The sequence below is a fragment of the Brachyhypopomus gauderio genome, chromosome 2 (assembly GCF_052324685.1).
Source record: "Brachyhypopomus gauderio isolate BG-103 chromosome 2, BGAUD_0.2, whole genome shotgun sequence".
Lineage (NCBI taxonomy): Eukaryota > Metazoa > Chordata > Actinopteri > Gymnotiformes > Hypopomidae > Brachyhypopomus > Brachyhypopomus gauderio.
In genome coordinates this window covers 17,289,548-17,312,326 of record NC_135212.1, presented here as the reverse complement: position 1 = coordinate 17,312,326, position 22,779 = coordinate 17,289,548, and the positions used below count along the sequence as shown (strand labels likewise).

At 43.6% G+C, this 22,779-nt stretch overlaps 1 protein-coding gene across 3 annotated transcripts; it reads right to left on the bottom strand.

The window, feature by feature from the left end:
- Positions 1-1,690: 1,690 nt before the first annotated feature.
- Positions 1,691-21,181, bottom strand: golim4a (golgi integral membrane protein 4a). Of its 3 annotated transcripts, XM_076989130.1 has the most exons (16): positions 20,552-21,181; positions 15,451-15,525; positions 14,870-14,919; positions 14,215-14,268; positions 13,872-14,022; positions 13,495-13,577; positions 13,051-13,134; positions 12,273-12,434; positions 10,163-10,312; positions 9,783-10,075; positions 9,381-9,454; positions 7,917-7,981; positions 5,491-5,670; positions 5,188-5,256; positions 4,947-5,033; positions 1,691-3,636 (listed from the first exon to the last, which is right to left on the bottom strand). In XM_076989130.1, exons 1-16 carry the CDS (start codon positions 20,736-20,738, stop codon positions 3,520-3,522), a joined length of 1,881 nt encoding a protein of 626 aa, XP_076845245.1. In that variant the 5' UTR covers positions 20,739-21,181; the 3' UTR covers positions 1,691-3,519. The 3 variants fall into 3 exon arrangements, with proteins under 3 accessions (XP_076845245.1, XP_076845246.1, XP_076845247.1); XM_076989131.1 differs by lacking the exon at positions 13,051-13,134; XM_076989132.1 differs by lacking the exons at positions 12,273-12,434; positions 13,051-13,134.
- Between the last annotated feature and the right edge of the window lie 1,598 nt (positions 21,182-22,779).

Below are 22,779 nucleotides of genomic sequence, written 5' to 3'. Positions count from 1 at the left end.
TTTGTATTTATCTTGTTGTATTTATCATTCAAATGGTGTTCCAATTATGTATGGCTCTAGACATGGAAGCAATATCAAAATATTGTATACACAATATTCAAGATGCAAAATCCTCACAGGAGGTTTACTGCAGCGGTGGCAGGGCCCAACTCCAGCGTGGAGCAGTCCAGATTGAGACTTCTGAATGGCTGCTCCTCTCCCATGTTATTGGAGGTCTCTTGGGGACACTCTGCGGAGGGTGACTCAGGATAGTCACCTGGCCTTGAGCTCCGTTCTTCACTCAGACACAGAGACGATTCCCCTAGAGGTGAGTTGGTTATCAGCCCACATCAGCGGCCGCCCGCGGGCCAGGCCGCTAGACGAAGGTCGTCCGGGTGGATCAGGTTGTCATGGTGACCTGTGGCAGGGGGAGATCTAGAGGTTGCCAGTTCATTTTACTCAGAAGGGCTTTGTGGAACATGCTACACTACAGAGAGAAAGCCTTGAATTCATCCAATAAATTGGAGGTAATGTTACACACACAGGCCTAATAAACACAAACACTGCCAACTGATTCATGCGACAAATGCAATCACAGGGCTTTGAATTTCAAACAGAAAAAAAAAGCCCTCCACACACACACACACACACACACACACACACACACGCACGCACACACTGCCTTGCCCCAAAGACAACTGGTCCATCCTTTCAGCAGTGCTTCATTAATTCATATCCACTCCAGTGTTTTGTTTTAAATTTGGTGTCGATGTCCGTTCCACTGAAACCTGAGCTGAGGAGCTAGGACCTTTTAGGACGCTGAAGAGGAACAGATGAACAGGGTGAAGAGGAGAGCAGGAGACATGGGGGAGGAGAGGAGAGGATGTAGATGGAGGTGCTGGACTCCGAGGTCTGGGTCTGGGTGGAGGCGTTTCATGGGCAGCAGACACCTCGGCTGAGGTAACAAAGACGGATTGATTACCACTGTGTGCACTGGTAAACACCCTTGCAAGTACAACTACATGATCTCTGAATAACTTAAAAGCAATACATCAAATAAACATCACCACAAATGCAAATGAAACGTGGTAAAAAGCTAAACAAACACCACAAGTGTAATGCTGGAAGCTATTAGTTTGGTTTAAAACCACACAATAAATGATACTGCCCAATTATTTCCATTGTAAATATAAAGGCCCTGCAATGCCAGCACATCATTTCAGCTAGATGTTCGTCTGAAGTCCAACTAGAGGCATATGTCATTTCACAGCGTCCTGCAAACGAGGGTGGGGGCTATGGCAGGAGGCGGAGAGTGGGGGAGTGAGAGCGGGAGTCTCTCGGGTGACGGCCATTTGTCTTTGTTCTCTTCAACTTTTAATTCACACTTGCACCTCTCAGAAGTCCCTCCGTGTCCAGAGAAGCAGCCCTCCGGAGTGAATTAAATTTATCCGGCTCCCGTCCTCTGGCTATAGTTCACCTACCTTCCCGTTAGCCAGATCTCATGGTTCGCTAAAAAACGGCTCTGTTGCCGTTCAGATCTCTATGCTTCACTGTGATTTTTCCAGAGAATGGCCCAGTTTCCTGGTTCACCGCTCAAGGCCGACTGACAAAACGCTGACCCATCTCCTGCTGGACACATGTACTAGAATGTGTCTAGAGTAATGAGTCAACAGCCAAGCCAAGAAAATGTTTTGATACATAAAAAAAAAAATCCTTTACCATTTTTTATTTCACACATGACACCAAAAACAGACAATTCTGTGCTAAACACATTCTCTTGTAACCGCAGACACTCCCACCATCTCCCAACGTCTTTGCAAAGCCTTTGGAAATAAATGAGTAGAAATATACATCTCATTTAATACAGTGCATTAAATTAAACACTTAACCAAAAGATTGTTCCTGCAATATGATGAGTAATCAATGACAAGTCCATTGAAAGAAAAAAAAAAAAAGATTGGCAACAGAATTTTCTTCATTTAAAAAAATGTAAAAATACTTCACCAAAATAAATACAATAAATCTTTGTAATGACGTAGTCAACATGAGCAAATGCTCTGCTTCCTCTCTCAATACTCGCATTCTTCACAAAAGCAACTCATATCTGCATGTACGCATGGATCTCGAAGATGTCATTCTGTCTGCTAATCACTGTCAGAACAAACCATGACACAAATGTGTGACCAGAATGGTGTATGAGGACACGGGGCTGGTCATTGAATACATAAAGCTACCAGCTGCTCCATGTTAGCTTGTAATAAAAATACCCCTGGCTAATGCATAAAAGATAGCCGAGATATGGGGTCATGCTAATCTGGGATCAGCAAGTCAGAGTACAGAATTGTTTTAAAGTAAAAGCTTTTTCTATCAAGTATGTACCTGGATCAGTGGTAACAATACAGACTTTGAAACCTGAGAGGGGAGTATTAATTAGGAATATCAATATTAGATCTTTACCATTAAAATGTCTTTGTAAGGGTAAAAAGCAACAACTATATGATTGGTCATTAATTAATGTCTCATTATGTAACAGTAAAATAACAATAAAAGAACTTCTTGAATGCTGTGGTAGATTAACTGGTAGTTTACAACTCTGAGTTGCATTTGATGCAGAGGGGAACCAGCCACTACTGAAACTACAGAAACACTGAGCATTTGGCTGGTGTGAGGAACAGACCATGAGAGAGGGGCAGAAAACCACGGCTGATGGAACAGAGCAATGGAAGAACATGGGAGAGAAGACCAGAGAAGCAACGGGTGAAAGTTCCCTGGTTAAAGGAGCAAGCTGACGGCAGACAGCCATGAGCCAGACTGGTACAGTGTTATATGCACGTTAGCAAGAAACTTCAGCAAAAGACCAAAACTTATGGACACAGGGAACAAAATCACCCGCTGAATTGCAAATCTTAAAAAGGGAAAACAGTCCCATTCATAATAATAATATATGAAAGGAGAGGCAATTTAAAGAGCATTTGCATGCATCTGCCAAATGACATTCATGGAGTGAGTTTGCACCCAACAGAGATCAGCCTTAGAATAATGTGACATCTGACTGTACCATCAAGAAATTACCATCAAAAAAAAAAAAAAAAAAAAAAAAAAAAAAAAAAAAAAAAAAAAAAAAGACACCTATACAAAAAGAATTTAGTATTTTAAAAATTAATAATGCCACTTCAACCACAGATTCTTCGAGCAGAATGCACTCTGGTCAAACCTTTCCTGTTTATGATCAAACAGATTTTATTCCTAAAGCATCTAATGCTAGTGTTTCATTCGGATTTCAACACTAATGCAAAAGGCCCAGTTACGACGTACAGGATCCTGCAGACAGAGAAGCAGGCTGCTTGCTGGTCTAAACAGTTGGTCTGTCCTGCCTCGGGTTCGCACGTGTCCACTTAAAACCCAAGCAGAGGGGCCAAGTTGCGTCCCCTGCAGACCTGAACACGCTGGCAGTCCCTGTGTTACACTGTCTTCAGCTACAGGAGAGGAGGAGAGATGTCCAGAGGGGGCAGGGCGGGACTGGCCATACTCTCCGCCCACTCACATCTCTGCCCTGTGATTGCCGTCTTCCTCTGGCTCCTCCTCCTCCTCTTCTTCGTAGTTCTCCTCCTCATTGGCCCCTTTGACGGGTTGTCGGTCTTCAGGCTCCGCCTCCTCCTGGGCACACACGTACACACACGCTCATTTTGAATACAAACATCATAGCGCAAGCTATTTCTGTAAAAATATCATGTAAATATGTGTAAATAGGTAAAACAAAAACATGTCAAGGAGCCAGTGGCTCCTACAAGGGAAAAAAATCAGGTGCCAATAACTTTTCTAGGCGCCATAATAATATACAAACTAATAAGCATTGCAGCACTCACCTCATCCAACATTTTTCGCTTCTCCATTTTCAACAAGCTAACACTTAGTAATAAAGTTTCAGCTCGGTGGGAGTGGGAGCTAACGTACTCTATTTTTTTAAATACAAACTCAAAAGAAAAATGGTGGAATTTTTTTCCAATTACAAAAAAATCCTCCAATATACAAAAAATATATATAATGCTGTTATATCACCGGTCACCACTGGCGAGTGAAATAATTATATTACCCGCAAATTAATATTTATGGTCGTGATTGCGACCATTTCAGTCGCAGTCTGGAGCCCTATAAAAATATTAGACAGATACTGTGCAATGAATCTGAACATATAGCTCTGACTTCTATCATGCACTATATACCACTCTAAAGAGTTTAGAGACACATGAGCGAAAGAATGAGAGAGTGAGATGTTTGTGAACTTGCTCTGTTACGGGCAGTCGTGGGGTGAGGAAGCAGTAACCACACACCAATACCAAACCTTCATTCAGCACCCTGTGTCCCAGCCAACAGCCTATAGTCACCCCAACAGCTCCTCTAAGGTGGAGCTCACACGCTCGCTCACATGGACAGAAGCACGCGTGTACACAATGCTTCTCAGACACCTTCCATCAGCAGTACAAAAACGAGGAGAAATATTCATCCGAGAAACAGTTTAGCCCTATGTTCTGTCGCTCGCCACGTGAGCCCAGCTAGTTTGGAGAAGGTCAGAACGCAAACGAACAAATTAATGGGAGATGTGGAAACTTAGGAACCTAGGTTGAGTGACAAATCTGAGTGACAACAAGAGTCTCCAGGTTAATTTCGGTATCCTAGGTGGTCAATCATGGGTCCACACTTTTGTCAGAACTTATTCAGCCGCTGATGCGATTCCTCCCAACACCTCTCATCTCCTGATCTCATCCTCCCATCTCCTGCCTCGTTTTAAAGTTCAGGATCCATGCTCAAGTTTGTGTCACTGAACATATATATTTTTTTAAAGCTTCGAAAAATCATAAATATTCATCTGAGAATCTTCCCCACTGGATCCTGGACATTTCTACAGCCCAGGAATTCTGGATGGAGAGATCCTCCTCTGTATATAAGCATCTTCACCCTGGACGTACCTGCTCTCCGTTCTCCTCGTTGTAAGGGTCTGTCTCATGTTCCCCAAGCTCCTCTGCTTTCTGATCATCAGCCAACTCATCCTGAGCCTGGCAGACAAAGGACTCAAATGTTTAAAAATATCAAGAGGGTGTGTGTGTGAGGGTGTGTGTGTGTGTGCGCGATGGTGTGTGCGATAGTGTGTGTGTGTGTGTGTGTGTGTGTGTGTGTGTGTGTGTGTGTGTGTGTGTGTGTGTGTGAGACCTCGTCATCTCCCTCCTCCTGATACTGCTCTTCCAAGTTGTCTTCCTGCTGGTCTGGATTTCCTGCCATCTGCGCAAAAGCACAACACATTTCAGTCAATCTCCACCCTGAAATACATTTTCTGCAAACCTCATGTTGAATCCCCTAGTTGCATCTTACAGAGGAATCCCTGCATGATGCAGCCTTTCCATCCCTCCCTCGCTCGCTCTCCCTCACTCCATCCCTCCCTCGCTCGCTCTCTCTCCCTCTCTCCCTCCCTCCCTCCCTCCATCCCTCACTCCCTCCCACATCGCTCTGACTCACCACCAGCTGTTCGTCTGCTGGAGGCTCATGTCTGCGCTCACGGTTTGCGTCACGGTGGCCGGGGTGGACGTGTTCTTCATCGGCCTCTTCCTCGTGGACCTGCTGCTCGGCCTCCTCAAACTCGTCCTCTCCCTGGTTGTTGGGGTCATCTGCTGGATCGACCTCTGACTCCATGTGGTGCTGAGGGAGGTCAATGAACTGTTCAATCACCAACGTGTGTCATTTTGAGACGCTTTCTGAAGCCTTTGACTTAAAAGCAGCGAATCAGGTGTTCAGAAAGTGTTCACCAGATGTTTTTTCTCTTTGATGAAGACAGCATTTCAGCATGGCTTCCACTAAAGGTCTGATGTAACCAATCTGAGACTCATACAGTCATCATCCTCAATCTCAACACACAATTCAGCTTGGCAGACTCAATACATACATTAGAAATATGAACATACATATAAATATGAACACAATTGTTATGAACCATAACAATTTGATTATTGATGAATTGGTTAAATGATGAGCAGAGGCATCTCAGAGACACTGTGTTTAACTAATCCGAGGTGTTTGCGTCAGCCTGGACTGCATTATTTAGTGCTTTGCTTTCTCCAACACACCCTGAGACACTGAGAAATTGGGGCAGCTGTGTCATGAACGTGGTGAGACGGGGGGGGGTTCAGCAGACCCTGCTCCCAGGATCCTGCACTTTTGAGCATTTCTGCTGCTCTAGTCTCCAGTCTTAGGGTCCAGCCCATGTACTGATCAATTTTGTGTTTTGCTTGCACTGCTGAAGATCCGGCGTTGGGGGGGGGGGGGTGGCAAATGTAATTTGTTGATTGGGGGGGGGGGGGGGGGGGGGGTTCATTAAAAAGGTTCATTTCTTCCAATTGTTTGCGCCTCACCTGCAATACCCATCTGCGCCCCACACTTTGAGAAACGCTGATTCAATCTGTGTTGGAAGGTGAGGGGTTAAGTGGAAGCCTGTGAGCCTGTGTTTCCCCCTATCAGGACTGTGATGCCCGCTGTTCGTTTAGAGGGCCTGGCAGTTATAATTCAGCGCAATACCAGTTTCAAACGACAGTAGGCATGTCACGATAATTACATTATCGACTTATCATACGATAATTTTTTTTACCGCGACCATTTTTGCTGATGTCGATAATTGGCCATTGGGTTTCCGCGCACATTTTTTTACATGAGAATAAACCGCAACTACGTTAGATTTCAGAAAGGCACGCAGTGCTGCTCTCTCGCTGCCCCCTGCCCCCTTAAGGAAAGACGAATCTGTGATCAAAGAGCGACATCTACCGGTTAGGAAATGAGTGCAGTACACGGAGAGCGTATGAGACAATAACAGTGCCTCCACACACACAGGTGGAGATGTGTTAGCTCGCGAACATATTAGAGGCTAATAGGACTCGAAATGAATGGAGACAAATTAAGTATTATATCACGATTGATTCTTAGTGTTGACTTGTAACTCCTGCGGTAGCCTAACTCAAAAGTAGCCCAAAAAACCGCACCCCGTGACCCCAGAATTTTTACCCGCAACCCCAATTTGTGTGAAAACCGCAAACCTGGCAACTCTGGAGGTGCACGACCTCGCAAATCGACAGCGCGCGACGCCCTCGCACACGGGTGGAGCCACTGCGATTATGTCATTTTCGCCGCGTGGACCCTCGAGCCGCTTGCGACGCGTCAAGTATAAATATAATATTATCGTTTATCGCGATAATTTCTGGGACAATATATCGTTCTGAAAATTTTGTTACCGTGACAGGCCTAAATGACAGCAAAATTGACCAATCATATCTTCCCTCTTAGTGGGCGGGCTTAACTGTATGGTAATTTCCGTTCCACTTAGGCGACGCTAGCTGGCGTTAGCGTACCACTGCTAGCTAGTTTCGATTCATTTCTTTGATGCCCTCGTGCGCGTTGTTTACATATTCCGCTCCCGAGGAACACAGAGCTGTGAACCTTATTTTGCTTAAGAAGTTATCTAGTACAGATATTATTGTTTATTGTGTTTCTAAAGCTGTACTGTCGTCTCAATTTTTTGTTCTTTATTGCAGTTAATTAGGAGAGGAAACAGATTTTTTTTTCGGGGGGTGGGGGGGGGGGGGTGTGGGATGAGAGCGGGCCCAGGTTTAATGGTCACAGTTCGCTACTGCACTACATTAATATGTGGATCGTGGTCTTTATTATGTGTTCCCTCTTTACTCATCGTTTACCACTGCAAGCCTCGATTTCCCCTTTGTGATCAATAACGTATCTTAACTGACCTTTACATTACATGTTATTGAAAGCCCTAATCAAGAAACAACATAGAGAGTGGGCCGAATTTGAGCAGAGAAAACATTAAACATGTGTTTGCAAGAGTGTGTGTGTGTGGGTATATATGTGTGTGTACGTACAAGAGGGGAGAAATGTGATCTTACCTCATCCTGATGCCCATGCTGATCTCCATCAAACCTCTGCTCTTCTTCGTGCAGATCATTTCCCTCTTCAAAAGATACAAAGACGTATATTAACCATCACCAGTACTACCAGCAGCCCTTAACGCCTGCATTGTTACACTTTTCTTAGTCTCGTCCTCTTCCCAATGAAAAACGAAGGAGATGAATACCTCTTAGTCATGTTCATGCAATACATGTTCTCCAAAATATCTTCTAGTTTGGTAAATACCAGTGGCATCTCGTCAGCAGGGGACGCTGGGATGCTGCCCCCAACAAATTGTCCAGAGAATAAATGCTACTTAAACAACCAAACCTAAATCACTTATTACAAAAGTATTATGAAACTAGTCATAATAGCCATATCTTTTTTATTTTTATTTATTTATTTATTTTTTAAAGGTCAAGAATTATATCCACTGTATTTATGTGACATTAAATGTATAGCGTATACTTCCTGTGTGGGGCACTAGACTAATGGGTGTTTCTGTAGGGCCTTAAACTTTTGGCAAGCACGTGATCTGGAGAAGCTTTTAATTGGTTGCCTTCAAGTTTGCCGCACTTGTGTGGGGTTGACGAAAGGCGTGAACAGAGAGAGCGCTGCACCCCGGACACACCTACTTTTATTAGTATATTTTTCCTCTTATTTCATTGGATTATCCTCAATGATTTCCATTAGCATTCCAACAGCTTGTTAGCTTATCAAGAGGACAGGGAAGATTCAACTCAGTTTACATTTCAAGTTGGCACATAATTTTTCTAAGTGAAGGAAAATTCTGTTTTATTCTTATAAACAAGCATCTTCACCAGGTGTTCAGGTGAAGAAAAAAAGGATAAAGGAGCTTGGAGCAGACAGACCTAATTTCCGTGTTTGTACAGGTGCTTGAAATCCTTGAAAATGCTTGAATTTTAATGTTTCATTTTGCAGATTTAAAAAAAGTGCTAGTTTAGTTTCACAACAAATAGCTATCTGACTGAATGGTTCACTTGTATTGTGTTACAAATATAAGCTTGTATTACATTACTAATATTTGTATTATGTTACAAACATACAGTGCAAGTTACAAATATATAAGAAATAAACCACGTCTTGTTCCAGTGGGAAACTTGAGAGAACGCTAGGATATTTGGCAGGGATTTGGGTGTTACCTCTTTGCACCTTTGTATTTAAATTTTTCAGTGTATATGCAGCCCCCTCAAAACAGCTACCACTGGAGAATACCCCAGTGGGTACTAATTTAATCCAGGTTCACTGACACTGCCCTGTAGTTTACCCTCTCAGGTACACCCTAATGGGGTAATCATTAAGGCAAACCTGCAAAACGGACAAAACAACCTGCTTTGCTTATTTGGAAGGCAGTCTCAGTAGTTCCATGTTAGGACATCACCTTGGACATTTAGGTTTGCATGTGCATGGTGTCATAACCAAAGCTCATCCAAATTACTGACCTGCATCACCCTCAGCCTCTGGGTCCTCATCTCCATGGACAACACCAGAATCCATGTTAAACCGTTGCCCATTTCTGAAACGATAAATTATACATCATTTTAAATCCAAGTACAGTAACCTACAAAATGTGCTCCGTCACTTAATTGGTACATTAAGTGCTAGGCTATAGATTTTAAAAGGTTTTTTTTCTTCATTCAATGTTCCTTGCGTAAACATGTTGTAACACTGATTTAGCAAGAATGTTATGTAGCAGATGACTGTTAATAAACAGCATAAATTTTGGCAGAAGAACAGCCGACCCATCACCAGTGTAAATCACCAGAATCCAAATTAAATAATGGCTGAAGATGTCCAGAAACATCTGCGAAATACGTGAAACACGTTTATGCACATTTATGCACCTGAGCTGGTCCTCCCGGAGCTGCTGCTCCCGGAGCTCCGCCCCCCTGCGCTGTTGCTCCTCCCTCTCCCTGCGCTGTTGCTCCTCCCTCTCCCTGCGCTGTTGCTCCTCCCTCTCCCTGTGCTGTTGCTCCTCCCTCTCCCTGTGCTGTTGCTCCTCCCTCTCCCTGCGCTGTTGCTCCTCCCTCTCCCTGCGCTGTTGCTCCTCCCTCTGCTGCCGCTCTTTAGCCAGTCGTTGTTGCTCCTGCTGTTGTACATACAGCGGCTTCTCCAGCTCCACCCGTCCTCCCTCCACCTGCGGACACACACAGGTGGTGTAGGTGTAATACTGGACCTGTGCACAGTGTGAATGGTTTAAGACCCCCCTGGGCCCGGTTCTCACCCTCTCTGTGACGTGTTGATCCACCATGTTCTCATCGGGCAGGTTGTGCCGCAGGTCTTCCTCTTGCTGACCGTGCTCCTCCTCTTCCTCAGCTCCGGGCGGCTGCCCCTCCACCTCGTTCTCCACAGGTTTCTCCTCACGCTGCTGCGGCTGGGGGGGGGGGGGGGGGGGGGGGGGGGGGTGAAAGAGCACACACTGAAACCGTGGGAACGCCCCAGGTTTCCATAGGGATGGGGAGGTTGAGGTGTTCCTTCCAGCGCGTGCAGGGCCTTTCGTCGACCCCACACTGAGTGCGTCAGAGAAGACTGTTACCATTTCACGGAAGAGCTGCACATCGACAATACACACAAGCACCTCAATGTGTAACAGGGAATTAAATTGCAATAGAAAGGTAGAAAAAATATCCTGTAATCCTGTAAACACGACATGACAGCCCCACTCCTGCGTTAGTTCTCTCAGCGTCTATACAATAACTGTCGCTACGGCTACGGTCACCCATAACGGACACTACGTGACGGAGCTTTCTGGAGCGGAGAGAGAGAACTGGACCAGGAGAGAACGGTCCTGCACACGTACTACAGGTCTGTAAAAACCACTGTGAGATTCCTTACATCATTACACCATCTTAAACTTTTAAAGTCAGATTTCTTTATTTATTTACAAATATTTTTTCAAATGTAATTATTTTAAATTACACAGCTGATATTTGAATCAGCGCAATAAATATAGCACAATAATATTATTAATACAGTGTACAGTGTATGTGTGTATATTTACAGACCTCTTGCACATATGTGAAAGGTGCCAAGATGACCGACCCACACCAAGCGCACACATTCCATGTAGCAGGCCTCACATAGGAACGCTTTCCCAGCTAAACATCCTCCTTGTGGTGTGAAGGCAGTGGGCTAAAACACGCTGCGTCCCAGTAGATCTAATCAAGTCTAGGAGCTTGTGCTCAGAAGAACTGAACATCAACGCAGCTAACAGCTCCAGAAATGCCTTAGATGGTCACAAGCCCTGCCCTTGTTTCTGGCTGTTAGGGTCATTCAAAAAAGGGCAAAATCACCATAACGTCTGTAGTGGAATTATAGAAACTATGAACTGCTAAAGCAAATATATGGGAAATGATTAAATATGAATAAAAATTTTTCAGAATAATTCTTTAAAAAAGTCAAAATTAGGCTCGTCAGTGCAAGCTGAGAATGTCCTACATGTGGTCGTCAAGACATGTGTTACTGCAAGACAGTCATTACAGTACACCGATCCATGTTGGTTACCAAACATCACCACAGACGTTGGACAGAAGAGTGATGTGTACCCCAAATCTGCCTGCGTTAGCTAAGCTGCTTAATGGAGGACACAGCAACAACTCGGAGGTTATGGGACAGGCATAAGGCCTCTGACTGTTGAGAGTAAACGTTTAAATAAGCTTTACCCAACACAAGGATGAACCACTACGTATCAGAAGGGGAGAAAATGTGGTGAAAAACTGTATTTACAGTACACGCATTTTTACAATTATGTGCGTACACCCAGCAAAGCTTAAGATTAATCTCATTGGTCAGAAAACACATTCAGATTTTCTGGGTCAGATTTTCTTAAAGTCTGCAATGGCACAGAAATTTTAAAGAAATGATTAGCTGTAAAATGTAATTAAAAAAAACTCCTACAAAAAGCAAAGTAGCTTGTGACAAAAACGAAAACTGCTTGAGGAGATGATGAGAAACAATCAAAGGATCACGCTATGGATCAGAACCACACGGTACGACTGAGCAGTAATCATAAACACGGTACAGGCCTCGCCAGAAAGCTCCAATATGCGAATAAACCCTTTAACAAACCCAATTTGTTTTGAGTGTCCCGTGAGAGCCCTAATCAAGTACTGGGAGTGCTTCACTGAACGACAGTATCCACTTGACAAAGCAAACCAAGTTTTGGTCCATATAATACAGACCAGCTTTTAGCTCCGTCACATCAAGAGGTCAACAAGGTGCTTCAAATCTACCACAACTGGCATTGCAATGGTAGTGTGTAGCAGTGCAGTGTCTGAGTCCATACGGTGGAGCCCGTGTGGACCTCGTCATGAAGGCAAAGCGACTAGGGTTACCCGGGCCGCGGCGTCTTGGCGCTGGGCGAGTGGGGCGACGTGGTCACGCCCGGCCGGGTGGATGTGCAGACCCGCTGTGGGTGGCTGCTTCTCCGCTGGCTCCCTCACACTGGGCATTTTATTCAGTCTCTCCTTCAGATGCTTAAACTCATCCACCTGGACCTACAACAGTAGGGCCCCCGTTAGATACCTACACCCCACTCACCTGTGGTCAAAAACCATGGATAAGACAGCCTAGAACATACTGCTATCAACATACTGCTGTGCATGCAGCAAACATGCAGACTCTATAGACTCTGTAACTGACACAAGGTCTAATATGTAAAGTGGAAATGACTCAACTAGAATCATTTTTAGATTATTTTCTGTCAGTACAAGTGTTCTGTATTCACTGGAGATTCATCTAAAACAAATGTCTTGTTGTGTGCTACTATAGTGCAATAAAAATGACCAATGATGACATTGAATCGTTGTAATGAGATGACAAGATGGTGGGGGTGACTGACATAGGACTGTGTAGTGAATGCACACCGACACACAGAACACTTCACTGCGAGGTTAGTTAGACATGCAGGGTGGAGGGTGGATCAGCCAGACAGCACAGTGTTGGTCACAGGTGTACAGAGAGGTGGCGGCGTGATAGAAAACAGGGCTTTGCTGTAGAAGCTCCACACGCTGGAACAAAGGAGCAGACGGCTCCACACCTCAGAGGACGTGAATGCAGCAGCATGCGTGCATGCACACACACACGCACACACGCGAACACACACGCCCTGACCTGCGCTGCCGCTAGCGCACTCTTGTGGTCCTCCAGGGTCAGCACAAGCTGTTCGTGGGCTGCTTTTAAGTCCTTGTGCTGGTGCTGAAGGGAGCATGGGTCACAGGCAAAAGCTCAAAGTCAAACACCCACGAATCATCGCTCACAAAACCGCCTCTCGAATCATCGCTCACAAAACCGCCTCTCAGAGCGCCTGGTGCAGTTAGCACAGTGAGTCGTATGGACACCATGCCACCTAGAGGCTATTTAATGCAAACAACGAAAAAAGTACATATTCTAAAACAAGGGCTGAATACATATAGGAGAGGATGTTAATCTACTGCCCTATAGAGTGGTGAAATGATGGTACATAGAGTAGCGAGCTATTCTAACTACAGTCTACTGCCTTTGATGCTGTATTACCCATACTGCATCTGTATTACCCATACTGCATCTGGGTCTTACCCTTGTATCCTGAAGTTGAACATGGATCTCTTGATGAGCCTTCCTGAGCTGTTTATTCTCCTCCCGCAGATTATACACGCTTTCTATAGGAGAGATTTTAAAAAGAGCAACATAGACTACATTACCCAGAGTTCAACTGTGGTAGCATACATACCTCATAACCATTAGATGGAGGGACAATGATAAGCATAGCTGAGGTAAATGGAGTGAACTGTACATATGATCTACATGCAGCCCCTTGGAGACGGGGTAAAAGTGGAGCACCCCGCGCACCCAGAGGGTGGAGCACCCCGCGCACCCAGAGGGTGGAGCACCCCGCGCACCCAGAGGGTGGAGCACCCCGCGCACCCAGAGGGTGGAGCACAGAGCTGCAGCACCTTTCAGCTTGGCCATCTCCAGCTCCTTGGTGTGTTGCAGCTCGTCGAACTTCTGCTGGTGTTCATTCAGGACCTTGCTGTGGTCTTGGCCCTGGGCCTGGTGTTGGTCCTGGAGCTCGTAGAACTGCTTCTTCAGGTCATCGTGCTGGTTCTGGGCAGCCACAAACACAACGTAGGCACATGCAGGCAGAAGAAGAAAAATGATTAGTGCTAAAACCACAATTCGTTAAAAAGGTGTAGTGTTGCAAATGTCAAATGCCTTGGATCAAGAACGTTCCGTGGCCTTCACATTGGGGTGGGGGGGTGGGGTGTACCATTCCTTCTTAAACGGACTCTTACTGACCTTAAGCATCTGGTGCTGAGAGTGTAGGGAGCTGAACTTGTTTTGGGCATCTTGCTGTTGAAAAAATTAATAAACTTAATCAAAAGGGCCTTTGTCCTCATTAACATCTCAGGCAGCAGAGTTGTGTCACGGGCCATGAACCACAGCGGGTACTGTAGGGACTCGCCCCAGCCTGTAGAGACAAGCAGACGCACAGCCCACAATGCCAGACAGACAGAACCACAAACCCAATCACAGACGTGCAGCTGGTGCGGCCGAGCAGAAAGCCTGGTTTTATGGCCAACATGGAGACATGCAAACATGCAAGCACAGACAGACACAAAGCAAACACAGCCCAGCATATCTGCCGTCAAGCAGCCATGCAAACAGCCATGCAGACACGCAAGCGCACACACAAAACCAAGCAGACACGCAGTCCCAATTACATGAAGCAGCCTCTGGGCCATTTATGATTATTACTCAGATGATTGTCCCACTGAACATGAGATTGTGGAAGCCAAACCAAACTTTACATTACTCCATGATAAAGAATATTAGAGTACATGGCACCGCAGCATTCCTGTGAACTATAGTGGAATGTGGTCGGAGCATGAACATGTCCTCCCTAACACACACACACACACACACACACACACACCAGCTGTGCCACCCTTACCTTCTCCTTACTGAGAGACTGCTGAGCCTCTAGTTTAAACAGCATGAAGTCTGATGGAACAAAAGGAAAAATATATAAACGAGTCACCTCTAGACTCAAAGATGGGAATCATATCTGAATTTTGTCAAGGTTATCAATGTTGTGGAATTCAGCACTGTATTCTGATACTAATTATTCTGATTGTTGTAGTCTGTATTGTTATTGTACAGTACTTTGTAGTTTACAGTAGTGGTTTTGTGTTGTATGAGGTATGACTATATGCAAGCATGCAATAAGTGGTTAGGATCTTTTTTGTGATAATAAACACGACCATAATAATGATCAAAGCTTTTAGGATATAACCAAGATAAGTAACATGTACAAGAATTTGTAGAATTTAAGCCACGGGCAATTGGAAGTTTCCTCATTTGTAGTTGCAGTTGCTACACAAATGCCAGTTTTATTGAGAGCAATCTTAATTATACGATTCCAACTTATTACACAACATCTCTGAGAAATCTTTTATTAGCCATGCGTTAACATAACACATCTATCAGAGTAACACAGCAGAACTGACACAGGTCAGAGGAAGTCAGACTCGCCTTCTTTGGCTTTCTTGTGCTCCACACGCTCTTTCTGTAGAGATTTCTCCAGTCTGGACCGATGCTCGTACACAACTAAGAGGAGAGAATTGTGGAGCAGTGAATAGATCAGAAAAACAAAATCTCTCACACCACACACAAGCCAAATGCATGACAAAGCAAAATGTTAAACATTTTATGACTGAGGCATGCCCTCTCCCAAAAGCTCGCGTGCACACACACTCATAAATGCACGCACACGGAGCACCACGCGTGGGTCAAGGCCAGTACCACACCAGAAAAAGAAAGTGCTCTCTCTATGTCTCTCTCTCTCACACACACACAAAAACAAACAAACACACACAAACAAACACAGGAAAGACCCCTGCACAAACCAAGGGAGCCATCGACCACCGAGTGTGGCCTTCATTCCCTCTGTAATGTGTGTAATACCATGTCTGGCTCTGTCACCCAGCCTGTGATGTGCACTGGCGTGAGTGACTGAGTGAACCCCGTGGACTTAACCCCCCCCCCCCCCCCCCCCCAACAACAGTGATGTCACAGGGCAGGGTTTTCTAAATCACTGAATTGAAGTAGACATGTAATGCAAATTTCTCATCACCAACACCTTCCTTTCATGTTTGGTCAATTTACCGGTTAGTCTGCTGAGAAGTTGAGTCATGAGAGGTGGTGTAGACAGGCAGGACTGAAGCACCCCACTTCTACCCCTGGGTAATACTAGCGTTTTGCCCCTTCCCTTTACCCAAGCCCCAGCTCTACTCTCTACTGTGTACAAATCACCATCTCTAACATGGAAAAAGACAAACACTCAAGATTCTCACAAACCCCTTCATCATCATTACTTCCTGTTGTAATTGAACAGGTTCCACTGTGCTGAGCACTGTACTAAGATGAATGACCTTCATTAGCAGAGAGGGATCCTCAAAATGGTTCATATGATTGAGCGTTTCCCCAATGGTGCCTGCCCTGCCAGTCCATTACAGATTCAAACATCTACTTCCTCAAGGACAGATAGGGGCTGCAACAGGTCAGAGAAACAGCACCAGCATGCATCGCCAAGGTGACCCATAAGTTCCATTTTAGAACAATGACATCATAGGGTGCAGCACCTTTGATATTCCAGTTTGTAGGCATTATATAACACACATTATAAAATACCATGCATGAAATACACCAAATAGACATTTGCTTCTAGGATAAACCAGTTGAACTGCATGTAGAATTGTGTCGAGGGCAAGCTGACATAAGTCATCCAGTCATAATATACAGGGCAGCATTCTAGGTGGGTTCTTCATGCTGCTGGTAAGAAAGAAATAGCAAGTATGTCCTAGTATGTACTTTTTTGCACAGTGTGTACTTTTGCAAGTATATACTTTTAAAATGGTATAGTATTCAAACAAGGATAAAGAGTGAAAGTATAGAGATCTTTTATTCCATCTGCCCAATGTATTCTTTTTCTGGATTTTGACCTTGTGTGTTACAATGTTAACCCTCAGTACTGGGGAGCTCCCTGGCAAAGGCACTGAGCCCACAATGCAAAAACAATGATTCTCAGTAAGGTATGAAGCTAGGGTTGCATCTCATGTTGTTGCATCATACAACAGGAGACACCTGCAGCAGGGTGTAGCCTATTAGCTGCAGCTTAGCTGGGTGGGTACAAAATATCGATACAGCAATAGATCATGAATAAACATATTGATATGTGAAGCAATATCACAGCTATATTAATGTTTGAACATTTCAATCCAGTGTGCTCTTTTGCATTGTGAAAGATTGCACCCAATTTTTATTGTACGTTACAATGATGTACAATGGAATTCTTATTCTGAAAGGTTAAATCTGGTGATTAAAACATCTAGTACGCAGCTCCTCAAAAACATGCAAACAAAAAAAATATTTTTAAAAAATCAGCTGGTTTTACAAAAACAATCCGTGCTTTTGGCTAGGAAAACCATGGAAGCTGCAAGCAGCCCCTTCAAAGTTTAAATAATTTAATACAAGTTATAATTGGAAGGGTTTCAGTATTTGTGAGTTCTAATTAATATTCAGAGTTAAATCCTTGCAAATGACTACAACCTTGCATTCAGGATTACAGAGCTGCTTGTGACCACTAAAGATTATAGAGCGCTGCAGACCAATATTTACCATGAAGGCCTTTTCCCTGTTGCCCAGGATCAATTTGGGAGGTCTGAATGAGATTTTAAATCCCACATTTCCCACATCCAACTTCTTTTGTTTCCCCCGAGGGACTGTTCATGGCTCTATTTTCAAGATTACCTCCTTCTATAGGTCTACCAAAATAGCAGGCTTGTGACTGAGTTTTGCCTGGTCAAATTTCCTTTTTTGTAATAATAGGTAGTTCTGAGCCACATTAAGGGCTGAAAAGCACCATACTCTCTAGAGTATAGCAGTGCGAGCCTACAGAAACCTGGATTCACTTCAACATGTACATTAGTGTTGGAATGACACTGTGCACTGTGGCACTGACACCCTAGAGCAGTCACTTAACTGAGGAGTGTTTCTCAACCAGATCACCCACATTTTTGCTCTTACCTTGCTTACAACAGATACGTACCAGGTGTTCAGTGTTCTTTAGAGCTTGGTTCTGGTGAACACAAATATCTATGATGTAAAATGCACCCAGTTCATGATTTAATAGTTAACAGTGAAGGAAACAAAAAGGTACCAGAACAGAACTAGATGGAATGTAGGAACAAGAAAGGGAGATGGAGTAATTTAGCTTTAATAATTAATTAAATAAAGAATAATCGACCACAGAGGGTCTGACGAAAGTCCTGTTTGACCAGTCCACCCCAGCTCAGCAGCTTTTAGTCTCACACTGTACCAGCCTCCCACTTTACTATTCAAGAGATTTTTTTAACAAAATCCTTTATGCAATTTGTTTAGGCTACATTTGCATGTTGTCATTCAAAAGTAATGGAAAGTAAATGGAGATTGATGTGTTAACCTGTAGATTAGGAACCTACAGCTCCAACACTAGACACACCACATTTTTCTTCCATGTGTCCCCTCCTCTGAACCCCCCCCCCCCCCCCCCCCAATTTAGCACCCGATTATCAGGTTCCACCCAAGTTTACTCTAGCACAGGAAGTCAAATTCAGGTCATGCAGGACCAGCACTTTATAGTCACAGGCCCTATAAGACCTCTACACAGCAGTTTAGCAGTCCATTCTGCTCCAACACACCCATTTCTGCAACATTGCTAACCAACTAATGGAATGAACCAGGTGTGTTCGTCTCCGTTTGCTGATGAGAATGAGGAATGAGAATAGTTTGAACAGATGAGGAGCGATAAACAGACCAAATGTTAAAAAGATCTCGCCCAATGTCAAGGGTTAGTAAATAAATAAAGCATTAGGTCTTGCAGAAAGCATATTACTTTAAGTTCTTGACTCTTCCAAAACCTAAAGCCTGAAAGTTTAATTTTATTTTGCAAATACTGGACAGTATCCCAGTTAGTTCCAGTTATACTCCCGAACCAAGTTCACTCTGAAGGAATCCTCTATCTGACATATTTAAAATAACTTGAGAATGATCCTATACCACAAAATGATTCATTGGTGCCTAAGAAATGCACATTTTCACAGGCTTTCAGCCTCCCCAAGCACCACAAACACTGTGAGGCTTTGCAATGTTCAACCCTGTCCCTGTCAAGCTGAAGGAACCTAAACTGGAGCATGTTTATGTTTAGTGTAGGATCTGCTGCCAGAAGGAGCTCAAGATGATCAGACCAGCAGCATCTTGAACAGCTGTTGGGTGGACCATCACGTCAGGACAGCGTGTCCTGGAGTCTTTAAGTCTCCAAGTACCAAGTCAACCAGGCAAGCTGCTCAAGAAAGCAGTACTACACAATACAAAATTCCACTCCTCTAGACCAAATATTTCATAGGTTTATTAAGTCTGTCTGCTCAGCCGCACCAAGTTATCATGTCAACAAAGCAGGCAACACAATAGTTTGTTTGTGACTGAACATTTGCCTATGAGTATACTGAAGAAAGCTGTAATGCACTCACACACAGGTCCTCACACAAAGGCCTTACTCTCAGGTGTCTGTTCCTGGTGGTTGCCCCTTTGTGAATGATGGGACATGTTTTGGAAGTGTAGTTGCAGTGTGTGTGTGTGTGTGTGTGTGTAATATATATATATATATATATATATATATATATATATATAAATAAAGTACAGGAGTGTTTACTATGCAAATGACAGGAATGTTCTCTACATATTGACACTATGGTAGATCCTTGCAATATGAACAATACAGTGCTGAACCAGTGATGACATGGTCCAAAATTCACCTGCTCACCAAAACTTTGTTACATGAAGAGCTCACTGGTGTTTTTAATACATCCCAAACCATACAGCACTCCCAATATTTAGTAACAGAACTGCCATATAGTTATTTATTGTCATGTCATACAGCCCTACATGACAAGCATCTGTCAGTTCCAGGCTCAAACCACTAGGCCAAAGCTGTAGTGAACCACAGTCTTTGTACATTACTATTAGAGAGAGTTTGCAGTGTGGTATCCTGTCCATCAAGTTTCACTTACTGTGTTGACACCTCTGGGCCCACCAGATGGTCCACATTTTTCTACCAATTCATCTCCCAGTGCACGTGTAGCAGGTATTAAGAATTATTTTACTTTAAGGTGTGTGGGGAGTTGGGTTAAAGCCAAAAAATTAGGAAACTCCAGTGGGTTCCAAGGACGAGGCAGCCTGGAGACCAGTAACTACAGGAACAACAAATTCATGCAGTACATGTATAGCCCATTAGTGAGTATAGTAGTTAACCAACCCCAGCCACATACCTACAGTCTCTAATCTTAGTAAAATACAATATAGACTATGAACCAACAACCGACGCATGTTTGATTAACAACCAACAACAAGAAGGAAAACAAACTCTAGTAACTTCTTTCTTGGGGGCAATAACCTAAATGGTAACAATAAGCCGGGATTAACAACTCCACAAGCAAAGTTTTTATCTTTTTAGCTTCGCTGTAACCACTCAAATCTTCGAACAGTTTCACGTTGTTTCATTCGTTATAGTCTCATTAATACTTTACATCATTGATACCTTGAAGCTGTGCGGACAGTGATTCTTGGTGCTGTTGGTACTTCAGTGCCAGCGCCTCCGTCCTCTTCAGTTGTTTATGCATTTCGTACGACACCATCCCACCGTATATTACTCCAAAAACCACCGTGATGAGCAGAAGCCACTGGAAGATCTTGCGCTGTTTCCTGGAGCATGCCCCGTTGCCCATGTTGGATCGCCTTGCAAACCCTGCTGACTGTGCGCTCGAACCGCCGAGATTCTCCAACTTTAGGACTCACCAAACTTTCCTCTTAGCTTATAAGTACAGAGATAACTCGTTCGACTCCAATCTCTCTCATTAAGTTATGGTATTTGAACCAAATTTGACGAAATCACCTGCGTGTACGACACGTCCATTATTGGGATGTAGAAAATCCTATTTACATAGGCTTCTATCACTTTCTGATTTTAAAGGCAGCAAGTTTTAAAACAGAGCAGCTTTTGGTACCAGTTCGCTTCTCGTTAGAACCTACTACACTACGTCTTGAAAATAAGGTTAACGAAAAGTTTGGATTTCATGTTATATTAAAAGGCCTAATCCGTAAACAGCACTTTTAATTTTAGTTACGTGTCACCTAACTGCGGCTGCAGTCCAGCAGCGAACCTGAAGGAAGTCCCTCCTTGCTTAAAAAAACACTCCCTACGCCAAACACACGACGTGATTGGTGGAGCTTCTGCTCCGTCATAAAAGGATCGCAGTAGGTTGTGGTTGCGGGACGAGGGCACATAGCAGGCCCTCCCCTCCCCAGGGCCTGCAGGCCTGCTTATTACCAACCACGCTATGTCTTACATGCGCTAAAACTGGTTCGTTAACGAGGGAAAATCAGACTCTAATTTTGGCTTTTTAAACTTTTTTTTAAATAACAGAGGATTCGAAACATATTGCTTACTGTTTGTAGATTTTAAGAAAAAAATTTCACTATTAAGGCCTTTATGAGTTTAGGCGATCCTCTAACAGCGTTTAGTTTGTACATGCATGAATGGGTCAGTACAATGTAAAACTGCTTCATCTGTAAAACAAACAAACCAAAAGACATTTGCGGTTTCTTTATATTACATCATTTGCGTCCACAGAGGTAACAGAGTCTAACTCTGCTAACATTCTATACATAATTTCATGTCTAAGAAGGTCCACATAACCTTCTCAGGTTCTTCAAGTTCGTTTGCAGTGTACATTCCTTTACATATACAGTGATTTGAAAATGACTTAAAAAAAACTATACCCCTCCCAAAATTCATAGTAGCCTATGAAATGGCTGGTAATTATGGTATGTCTCTAACATTTAGCCAACATTTACCAATCCCATATAGCCATCAAAACAAAATAAAACAATAAATAGATAGATCAAATATTTGCCATGAATCAATGTGATTCAATGTAATGGTATCATGTGATCAAATGTTACATTAAACATCACCACGAAAGCCCATGTGAGAGACAGTAAGCACTGTAACACGAGGTTGAGTTGTAACCCGGGACCTGTTTGATAAATGTAAAGTAGGCCTACTGCAATTCTGCGGTTGCACTGTACCCCAAGCAGAGCAGCACGCAGATGGAGCCTTTAATTTGAATCAGCTTTTACTGAGATTCACTTTCCAATACTAAACCAATTTGAATACTACTACATTGCCACCTATTTTTAAGAGGAACTGATCCATGTAAGACAACCAACCTTGTGGCCGTCCCTCAATGCATTTGACAGTAGGTAGAAAACGTATAGGACTTCAGTAATGCACGAGATGATTTTTCATGAGGTTTTTCGCATTTAATTTGGAATTTCTTCATAATCCACTAGTCCTTCTTTGGGTCACAAAAACACATAGTAAACACATTTGCTTTCTGGGAGAGTGAACTCTTCATGTAGAAAGTTCTGGAAGAGAGAGGAGTTGGACTGCTCTCCTCTCTCTATGGTTTAAATGTGCAAGATATTTTACCCCTCAAATTCCTACATGATTAAATAAATACAGATGGAGACGAATAGTCAAATCTCCAATAGTGGAACTGCTTTTTTATGCCAACCACTGCTGTGACACTCTGCATGGTAGAGAGACCCTTGGGGTGGATGACACAATCACGGTAGCAGCAATGATATACGAGACTCACCCACACCCTTTGTAAGTGTAGCTCATTTTCCCAGCAATTTGCTGGGACCTCTTTATATGTGTATTGTGTGTGACTAAATTAAAGCCTGGTCTACCAGTCAACCTGT

Coding starts and splice junctions, on each gene's coding strand:
- golim4a (XM_076989130.1), bottom strand. CDS start 20,738: ATGGGCAACGGGGCATGCTCCAGGAAACAGCGCAAGATCTTCCAGTGG. Junction 12,435..13,050: donor GTGCGCTAGCGGCAGCGCAG/GTCAGGGCGTGT, acceptor CTACTGTTGTAG/GTCCAGGTGGATGAGTTTAA. Junction 10,313..12,272: donor GCCAAGACGCCGCGGCCCGG/GTAACCCTAGTC, acceptor CCCCCCCCCCAG/CCGCAGCAGCGTGAGGAGAA.